Source organism: Lupinus angustifolius, chromosome LG14 (genome assembly GCF_001865875.1).
Source record: "Lupinus angustifolius cultivar Tanjil chromosome LG14, LupAngTanjil_v1.0, whole genome shotgun sequence".
Classification (NCBI taxonomy): domain Eukaryota; kingdom Viridiplantae; phylum Streptophyta; class Magnoliopsida; order Fabales; family Fabaceae; genus Lupinus; species Lupinus angustifolius.
In genome coordinates, this window is record NC_032022.1 from 11,959,922 (window position 1) to 11,970,901 (window position 10,980).

General features: G+C 34.2%; 1 protein-coding gene across 1 annotated transcript; it reads right to left on the reverse strand.

The window, feature by feature from the left end:
* On the reverse strand, positions 4,403 to 4,867 carry LOC109326393 (uncharacterized mitochondrial protein AtMg00810-like). The gene has a single exon (XM_019559079.1). It carries the CDS (start codon positions 4,865 to 4,867, stop codon positions 4,403 to 4,405), a length of 465 nt encoding a protein of 154 aa, XP_019414624.1.

Consider the following 10,980-nt stretch of genomic DNA (forward strand, 5'->3'; position numbering starts at 1 on the left):
TTACGTCAACACGTAAATAGAGGAATAACATCCCTATCACTACGAACCATCGCTGAATCACCCTGGACGTCCACATGGCCAAGCCTCTTACGATTAGACGACCTTGATGCGTGGTATCATGTAATCCTTTTTTTGGGCGTCGCCCTAATCACGACATCACAGTCGGAAAACCTTGCCCTAAATAGGCACAAGAACAAAGGTACTTGTATAAGTTTGTTGATTTTGGGCACCGGGTTCAATCATCTAAGTTACGGTCTTTCCCAAGGGTAAATACACTTCACACACAAGCTAGGGCTATTGCCTAAGCAATCAAACAATCACAATCAGTCAAAAATATTGTTTGTCTTTCTCCCAAGTGAGAGATTGTCGCTCAAGCGACCAATTCATCAAAACAGACTCAATTTCCTACATGTTTCTCGCTCGAGCGAGGGGACTATCGCTCAAGCTAAAAATCCATCAAAAACTGGTCAAAATACCTGTCTCGACATGCCCGGGCAAGGTACGGTCGCCCGGGTGCCAAAAGCACCCAAAATAGGCTGTTTGGCCCTCGCCCAAGCGAGGCTGGCTCGCCTAGGCAAGGGGTTGCTCGCCCAAGTGCTATTTGGAACCATTCTCCTCTGTGTCTCCCTTGCCCAGGCAAGGATGGCTCACCCAGGCGAGGTGGTCAAATTACCAGGACCATTTTCCTCGCCCTTTTGGGCTACCGGATCGAAACTTTTTGCTGGTTTCGATCCCAATGCATTTTAGTTTCTCGAGTAGTGTTCCTTCATAGATAGCCACCACAATATTTGATATTTTAAGTTATCCTAATCATACAGCTTAAGAAAGTATCCGTACAAAATCCAGGCACGCAAAATAATTGATTAAGTACGGGTTTTTTTAATACACAAATATAACTCCAAACTTTTGAGATAATTTAGGAGATCTGGGTGTCATATTCAGACACCACTATGTCACGATGTATTCTCCCTCACCTTAGAATGTCACTCTTTATTTCCTTTACGATAGAGTGGGTTGGTTGTCTGACTTCGAAAGCTTCGAAACTAAACACACGAAAACAATTTAGTGGTTCACAAATTAGAGTTTTACATGATAACCCTAAGGTAAAAACATTGTTTTAACTCATTTATGAACTCAAAAACTTTGATCCATCCGGTCCAAGATTCATATTTTTGAACCATCATTTATCCTCGAAAGTCTCGTTCCCGATTTCCAACATTTTCAAGGTAAGATTTTCATAAAGTTTATACTTGTACCTCAACCTAAATTTATACTTTCATGAAGACTTTTTAAGCCATACTTCACCATTTCAAGGTAAGTTTCTTAATTAAAGTCCACACTTTTTAAATGAATATCTTCTAAGTTGATCTTAGCACTTTAAAGTAAGTCATCTTAAGTAGATTCCATATTTTATACAAAGTTTCGCATGGTCATTTCAACACATTCTTGTTAGTGTTGATCTCATACTTAAACAACCTTTTAACTCAAAATTTCCTAAGCTACACTTTTTCACAACAACTCATCCACAAACATTTTGGATTTCAAAGTTAGAAACTAAACTTTTCCTAAACACATATAGGTAATGATTTAGACCTAATGCTAAGAAAAGTTTTGATCTTTCAACTTATCATTAAACACTTCAAAGGTTTCTTTGATAACAAAATCATCCCCTTTGAAACACAACCAAACCTCATTATTAAAAATATACTATTCTAAACTTGTCCAAGACCATGGTTTTTCAAGCCAAAAACAAGTGAAAATAATTCTTAAGAAGATGAAGAATCAAAATGAAGAAGAAAATGAAGAACTAAGAAGAACTACCTTAAGAGTTCTTAAAATTCTAAAGTGTAGAGAGAAAATGCCAAGGGTTTCCTCCTAAGCTATGTGTTGGCTTTTAAGGACAAGAAATCAGATCTGAGAGTGGGTAAAGACCAATGTTTTCTTCCAAAAAGTAGATGTGTAAGAGGAAGATTAGTGATTTAAGGGATTTTGTGTAAGAGGATATGTACTTTTGCTTGTTCCACTAGCAATCCTCTTTACATGAAAGTGGTGTGGCCTTTTCGGTGAAACATTCGTGAATAAACCATGCTCGACTATTATTGGCTAATACTCGGTCGGATATTAAAAATCTCCCGACTTCGGTTTACGGTTAGAACTTTGAAACACGGAATTCGGAATGAAAAATATTTAGAAATGCATTCTGGACAAACTTGATGTCTATCTTGACTCGAAATAATATGTCGAAGCCAATGGCGCAATAGGAATTCGGTTCTGAGTTATGGAACTCAAAAACACGTTATTGGGCCGAATTTGGGCCCGACGGCAGCTCAAAAACTTTTCATCACAGAAAATTACGAATATTTACCACAAAATATAAAATCATAAAACAAGACTAACACTCAACTATGGTTTAGTCTAATTCAATACCGATTAATTTCTAAAATTAATCGTTGTTAAAATAAATAATTAATAAAACATACGCAGAAAATTCAGGGTGTTTGAAGATTGAGTGTAATACGTGTAACTTAACTTGAGTGTAATATATATATGAGGGATCCGTTACATCCAAGTTAAGTTACACTCGTTACACTCAATCTAAGCCATTCATTTTCTTTAATCCAATGAACCAAATGAGTGAGTGAAAAAATGATTAGAGAGAAAAATAGAAAATGTTAAATAATTTTTAGAGTACATTACACTGACATCCCCTGAGTTTTAGTTAAACTACACAAATCACTCAGTCCGTTTTAAAGCCTATACAAACCACCCTAAATTATATATATATATATATATATAAAAGATAAGTGTAATTTCTTAAATAAAAAATTGTGACGAGTGTAGTTAAGTAAAATAAAATATGGTATATTGTAAAGACAAATTCAAATAATATAAGAGTCAATGTCTATTATTACTTTGATTAATTATAATATATATAGTATAAGAGTAATTTAAACATATAATTAGAATTATAGATATAATTTGTAATGAATAAAAAATAATTAATAGAGTAATAGACATCAACTTTTATACTATTTGAACTTGTCTTCACAATATATCATATTTTGTTTAACTTAATTACATGTATCACTATTTTTTGTTTAAGAAAATTTACTTATCTCTCTTACAATGGTAGTCAATGTAATCTCTATATATAATTAGGGGTGATTTGTGTAGGTTTTAGAAAATATCTTGGTATTTTGTGTAATTTCACTAAAACTCAGGGAATGTTAGTGTAATTTATTCTAACTTTTAAGTTTCACTTATTTGGTTCGTTGGAATTAAAAAATGAATGGCTGAGATTAAGAGTAACTAGTGTAATTTAACTAGAGAATGTTGGGTTGAGTTAATTATAAGGGTGGAAACAAGTCAATTAAGGTTTTATCTTAAATAGATCGAACCTAGTATATAGGAGCATGTATTTGGCATGTTAATTTAAAAAATCAAAGTTTAGACATGACCTATTGACCTATTTAAAAATCTGTTATACTGCATGGTCATAAAATAAGTCATTATGTTAACATTTCAGATGAGCTAATACACTCACTTTTAATTATGTCAAGATTATATTTTTGTATACATTTTTATATTAAGATTGTTAAAATTCAGAATTTGAAGCAATAGTAGAAAGAAGAAAGGTTGATATATTATTGATCAATTGATACAATATAAATAGCCTTATTCAAGCCAGAAAAAAAATAACCGACCACTAATTTCAATGCGTATAATGTGCCCCTCACTTAAGCGGGAAACACATAGTGATTTAGCTTCCAGAGTTGTAAAATGTCGCTTGAGCGAGCCCCTCTCGCTCAGGCGAGAAACACACATTGATTTTGACTTCTAGAACTATGTCTCTCGCTTGAGCGGCACCCTCTCGCTCAGGCGAGACACACACTTAGATTTTGACTTCTAAACCTGTGAATTGTCGCTTGAGCGACAACCTCTCGCTCGGGCGAGAGTCAAACTTGATGCTTTCTCATTCTCTTTGGTAACTTCAACCATTCCAAGCATGCTACGAAGTTTCTCAAACTGCACTAACTTTATTGGTTTTATCATGATATCTGTAATTTAATCCTGAGAGTTGCAGTAGCTCATCTCAACAACCTCATCATTCACCAAGTCTCTTAAGAAATGGAAACTTACATCAATATACTTGTATTTCCCATGAAACACTGAATTTTTTGATAAATGTATTGTGGAGCTATTAGCACACATAATTACAGTTCCTGTCTTTTCTTCAACTCCAAGTTTCTTCAACACCCTTCTGAGCTAGACGCACGAACAGACACACAATGATGCTGCTATATACTCTACTTCCATAGTGGAAAGAACGACCACTGATTGTTTTTTTTGAGAAACAAGAAACATCAGCACACCCCATCATAAACACAAATCCAGAAGTACTTTACCGATCGTCTAAGTTCCTAGCATAATCATTGTTTGTAAAGGCTGTGAATCTCAAGTTGTTTTCTCCTTTGTTATAAAGAATCCCAATATCAGTTGTACCCTTTAAGTACCTTAAAATTATTTTTGCTACAAGCCAATGTGACATAGTTGGACTGGACATGAACCTGCTTATTAGACTAACAACGTACATCAAGTCAGGCCTAGTGACAGTTAAATACATAAGACTTCCAACTACCTGCTTAAATAGAGTTTCATCAACTCTAACTCCACCTACATCCATGGACAATCTCGTACATGAGACTATTGAATTCTTTACCGCATTACAACCTCTCATGTCAAACCTTGCTAATACTTCTTGTGCATACCTTCTTTGGCAGATGAAAATTCCATTTGATCTCTGCTTAACTTCTATTCCATGAAAATGTTTCATCCTTCCCAAGTCAGACATATCAAATTCCAGCATCATTGAATTTTTAAATTCATCACCTATGACTTTATCATTCCCAGTAAAGATCAAATCATTAACATACAGACTTATTATTAAGTGTGTTCACTAATACACTTCTCAAAACTTCGTGCACAAAGTAAGCTTCAATTTTGATGTACCAAGCTCGAGGCACCTGTTTAAGGTCATATAATGCCTTTCTGAATCTATAGACTTTCTCTCTTTCTCATTTCTTTATGAATCCCTCAAGTTGCTGCATAAAAACTTCCTCCTTGAGCTCCCTATGAAGAAAAGCACTCCTCACATCAAGTTGAACTCCCAACTAAATTGTGCAACAATTGCTAGTATCACACGAATGGTATCAAGTCTTGCCACTAGAGCAAATACTTCAGTGTAATCTATTCCACGGTGTTGTGCATACCCTTTTGCCACCAGCCTTGCTTTGAGCTTCTCTACATCCCCATCTTCACTAAGCTTAGTTTTGAATACCCATTTAACTCCAATAGGTTTGACTCCTTTAGGCAGTTCAGTAAGTTCCCAAGTTTGATTCCTCTCTATGACTTCAATTTATGGTAACATTGCTTCTCTCCAAGTTTTGCTCTTCATTGCTTCTTCAAATGAAACCGGGTCATTCTCAATCATCATCATCATTATCATTACATTCAAATTTTCTTCTTCAGATAATCTTTCTCCTATTTCATAATCAGCCATCCAACCTAGTGGTCTTCTTCCTCGTTCACCCCTCCCTTCAGCCAATTCTCCATATGTATTTAGATCATTTGAAGATGTAGGTGCCTCTATCGGACTACTATTCAAATTGTTTCAACATGTTTCACCACTTTCCTGCTAAAATCTTCTTCCAAATTCAGAAATCATTCTTTGTTCCCTGTCATATGGTTATTGCAGCCCGAGTCAAGATACCATATCTCTTCTCTCTTTGTTTGATGAGGTTCTTCATAGGACATATGCAAAATCTCTTCTTCTTATTCTTCCAACTCAACATAACTTTCCTTCTTTTCCCATCTAGGACACTCATATTGGAAGTGCCCCAACTTATGGAATTTGAAACACTCAATAATTGCTCTATTTAGAGGTTGTCTCCCTCTACCTCTGCCATGTCCTCCTCTAAACACACCTCAACCTCTTCCTCTACTTGATCTATCTTCTTGAGACACTCTCAATACATGTTCTTCCTCTTGATATCCTTACATTCTTTGTTCATGGACTTGCAGACTACCTTGCAACTCATCAATGCTCAAGGTACTTAGAACATTTTCCTCCTCTATTGATCAAACAACATAATTGAACTTAGCCATCAATGATCTAAGTATCTTACTAACCACTATACCCTGCTCTGTTGTCTCACCATTTGACTTCATCATGTTCACCACAGTCAAGGTTCGTCCCAAAAAACTGTCCACCTTCTCTCCTTCTTTCATGTCAAGCAACTCAAACTCCCTTCTCAAGGCGTGAAGTTGTGCCCTTTTCACCTTTGTGGACCCTTAATACTTCTATTTCATTAAATTCCAAATTGCCTTCGACGTCCCCTTGTCAAGAATTGTTTCAAGGGTTTCTCTATCAATTGCCTAGAATAAGAAGTTCTTGACCTTCAGATCTTTGAGTTTGGCCTCCTCCACGACCTTCCTCTGCATTTCACTTGCTAGTGTTGTCCCAACTATAGCAGTAGGAATCCCTTCATCCACCAGGTTCCACATCTCCTTGCTCCTGGTAAAATTCTCCATCGTCATTGACCAATAATCATAATGACCATCGAACTTTGGAATGGATGGTTGTACAAACTTATCTGAGATTGATATCTTATATCTCTCTGTGTATAACTCACTCTTCTTACACACTCCACTGTTTCACTCTATAGCAGGCACCTTGTGGAGCTCTAGTATCAATTGTTAAAATTTAGAAATTGAAGCAATGGTATAAATAAGAAAGGTTGATATATTATTGATCAATTGAGGCAATATAAATAGCCTTATTGAATCCATAAAAACATCACCGACCACCAATTTCGGTGCCAATAATTTCCCATTAAAACTAGTTTTATTCTCCATAAACACTAAAGCAAAACAACCAAACAAAAACAACTGAAATATATCTAACAAAGATTACATATATAATAATATTACTTATATTAAAATAGTATAGTATTAACATTGTTATATAATATAACTAAATAGGCTCGTATGCTAGACTTAATAAACCTTTTAGATGTCCTAAAATCTGGTTTGTTAAACTAAATAAGTTTTTTTTAAAAAGCTGAATCTGGTCTATTCACAGAAAAAGTCTAATTTAATCTTATGTATTATATGTCAGATAATAGGCCCCTAATATATATGTCGCACCCCGATTTTCGGCTGCACGACCTCATTAGAGTCGCCACTACATTTTTTTCAGTAAAAAATGTAGAAAAATCTTTTGGCCCAATCACATTGGGCCTTGGATTTTGATATCCAGGTTCGGGAGTCGGTTACATACTAGGGAATGTATTAACACCCCAGTTGCCCGTTTGAACGGTACCCTACTATATTGCATTGATTATTAATTATGTTATTATTATATTTTTACCAGAAAAAACTTTATTTTATTATTATGTCTCATAAGAGTGATCTTGTTCCTACGTACCCCTTTTTGGGAATCAAGACTATGTAGTTCTTTGGGTAGAAAAAATTTGTTTGTTGGGTTGAATTTATTTCTTAAAAGAAGTAACATTTAAATTATTATTTTTTAAGATGAATGGAGCATAACCCTTACGTCTGATACCGCATCTCATATTAAAACTTAGTTAAAAAATTCCATTTTTTGTTTTTTATTTAAAAATCGTTTTTTAATACGAGCAAAGCATTGGCCTTACGTCCAATACCGCATCTCATATCTTAAAATTGTGGTAATATGATTTCCTTTTTTGATTGACTCATAGATCTTTGTTCTATAATTTTTTGAATAATTTTTCAATTGATATATGGTGAGAAACTAAGTAATTACATTTTTTGCTTCAAAAGTAAATAGTTATTAAAAAGAATGTTGCAGTGTGTATGCAAAAAATGTATTATTTATATATATATATTTTTTTCATGTAGTTATAGTTATATGTTACAATCATGGTAATTATTATTACTAATGCAATTATTGATAACAAAAATAAAACTACTATAAAAGAAAGTATTGAAAATGACATAACTCTCATACTGATTCCAACAATAATGGAATGTTACAACTCTCAGGAAAAGTGGTGCAAAAAAGGTTAACCAATGTCGAGCAGGCATGTAGGAAGTTTGTTTGCAAAAACAAATTTAGAGACATGACCCTGACATATAATTGAAGCTTCTCTACAATGTATTCTAATGCAATTATAATTTCTCCCGAGTTTCTTTGAGTTTTTTTTTTCTCATTTTTGTGTATGGGAGATCTTGGATTATTGTTTTTTGGTTGAAGATGGTTGTATTTGATGATTATACGTGGAAGATGATGTTTAGGGAAGAAAATGATTGATGAGTGTATTTTTTATTGAGAGAATGGTTGAAGATTATTGGGAATAGATGATGGATGGAAGACTTTCTGGATTAAATTCTTATGGATTTGTGGTTGAGTAAAAGATGAATGAGAAATTGATGAATGAGTTGATGGGTGGTTTGTGTGGGAGATTTGGGGATTGTTGTGGATGATATAAAATTGTTGTGTATGAGAGATTTTTGGGATTATTGATGGAGTATTTTTGAAAATAGATGACGGGTGAGAGATTTTTTGGAATGGATGAGTGATGGAGGATTTTTTGAGAATTGTTGTTTTTTTAATGGATTGTGATTTTTTAGGAAAGAAAAAATGGTGTTGTTTTCTCTTTTTATAACCAAGACTATCCATTAATTCATAGGATAGAATCAATATTGAGATTTGATTTTATATCCTTATTAATTGCCAATTAGAAATCTTATTTCCATCACTACTTAATGCTATTTTTTGCACATGGCACAATTTGTTATACACTCTAGAGAATCAAGACCATAACTACCAATTAAAATGTAATGCAATCACTCTTTAGTGCAATCTTTTTAATGGATAGTTAATGTGTTAAGTAACTTCCAATGCAAGATTTGCACACTCAAATAATCCAACCAAAAAATAATTTTTGTTATTATGGTCTTTAAAATTTAAGTTTTGAAATTGGTCCGTCATTAATTTGCATTTAAATATTTGTTTTTGTTGTTTTTTTGGATACTTTAAAAAGTGTTACTTAGAACACGACCAAAGACTTTCATTAAAACCTTAAAACATTTTCATCCTTGTAGGATCGTAAAATATATTTTCTCATACATGCAAATTAATGAATTTTGTCATAGTAAACATTTTTAAGGAATTGATTCTAGCTAATAAGTGACCATTAAGTCACTTAAAAATCAAATTTGAATATCCTTTAAATAAAACGAAAATGGATCAAATATAAGTCATCATGAAGTTATTGATTATCCATTAAATACTCTTTTCAAAATTCCATTTTTATTTTTTGGAAACAATTTTGTGAGGGAATTCAATTAAACCCCCTTTTTGAAATTCAAATTGAGATTTTATGTGTTAGGTCATTAAGCCAAAAAAACCATTTTTAATTTGTTTATGATTTTTTTGAAAAAATGTATTTCAGGCCGGACAAAATTGGGTATTCACAGCTGCCCCTCTTTACTTGTTGCTTATTGGATATTACGCAAACTAAAGTTTGGGGTGTTGTCTTGATAAGTAATTAGGAAAGAAATGAATGTTGATTTTGTTGAGGCTCAAAATACGTTTTTGTTGGTGAAATAAAGAGCAAGGTACGAAATATTTTGTTCGAGGTCGTGAAGCATAGGCCCCTCAAATTTTAAAAGTTAGGCACGAGGCATAGAAAGATTGACTTTGAGGTCGTCAAGTACGGGGTCCTCGAAGGCACAATTTGAGGTCGTCAAGCACGGGGCCCTTAAATTTTAAAAGGTCAGGCACAGAGCCTAGAAAGATTGACTTCGAGGAATTCAAGCACGGGGTCCTCGATGGCACAATTTGATGTCGTTAAGCACGATGCCCTCAAATTTTAAAGGCAAGGGATAGAGCCTGGAAAGATTGACTTCAAGGTTGTCAAGCAAGGGGTCCTCGAAGGCACAATTTGAGGTCGTCAAGCACGGGCCCCTCAAATTTTAAAAGGCCAGGCACGAAGCCTGGACAGATTGACTTCAAGGTCGTCAAGCACGAGGTTCTCAAAGGCACAATTTGAGGTGGCCAAGCACGAGGCCCTCAAATTTTAAAAGGTTAGGCACAAAGGCTAGAAAGATTGACTTTGAGGTCGTCAAGCACAGGGTCCTCTAAGGCACAATTTGAGGTCGTCAAGCACGGAGCCTTCAAATATTAAAAGGTTAGGCACAGAGCCTAGAAATATTGACTTTGAGGTCGTCAAGCACGGGGTCCTCGAAAGTACAATTTGAAATGGTTCAGATGAATAGTATAATGATATGATTGTTTGGGATATGTGTGCATGGAGTTCTTGTTGATGTTTGTACTTTAATGATTAATGTATGAATTTGACTTTGCACTGATTGACATAAGTGTTCATAACGATGCTTTTGATGCATGAGAGGTGGTTGATGTTTAAGATAAGAAAATTAGGGGTTTGGGGATGTCCTTGTTTGAACGCTTGTGTGTGCATGAATTTTATGTTGATATTTTTATGATTAAAGTGAGTATGTATTGACTTGAATATTAATATGATTTAATGTATGTATGTCTTGTATATGCATTGTTTGGATGTCATGTATATTTCTTGTTTGATTTATTATGTCATGTATATGCTTTGTTCAATTAATGTGAATATGCATTGTTTGATGCTATTATGAGAGTGTTTGATTTATGTCATGTATGATATAAATATTATATGCTTTTTGAATGTATGAAATGAGAGGTAAGACCCATGTACAAATGTTCTAATGTATTATTCATGATTTATTTTTATATTTTTCGGATGAAACTCATAAACTTTTGCATACTCGACTGAAGCGACCCTTGATGCATGCTGTTGATTGGTACCATAACTTTTCACCCATCAAAATTTTCCTTAGTTTAGCTGAAGATGGCTTTCTCTTAAGGTGGTCCACAAAATTATC

Bases quoted from the DNA above. Each gene is read 5' to 3' on its own strand.
- LOC109326393 (XM_019559079.1), bottom strand. From the start codon at position 4,867: ATGCTGGAATTTGATATGTCTGACTTGGGAAGGATGAAACATTTTCAT.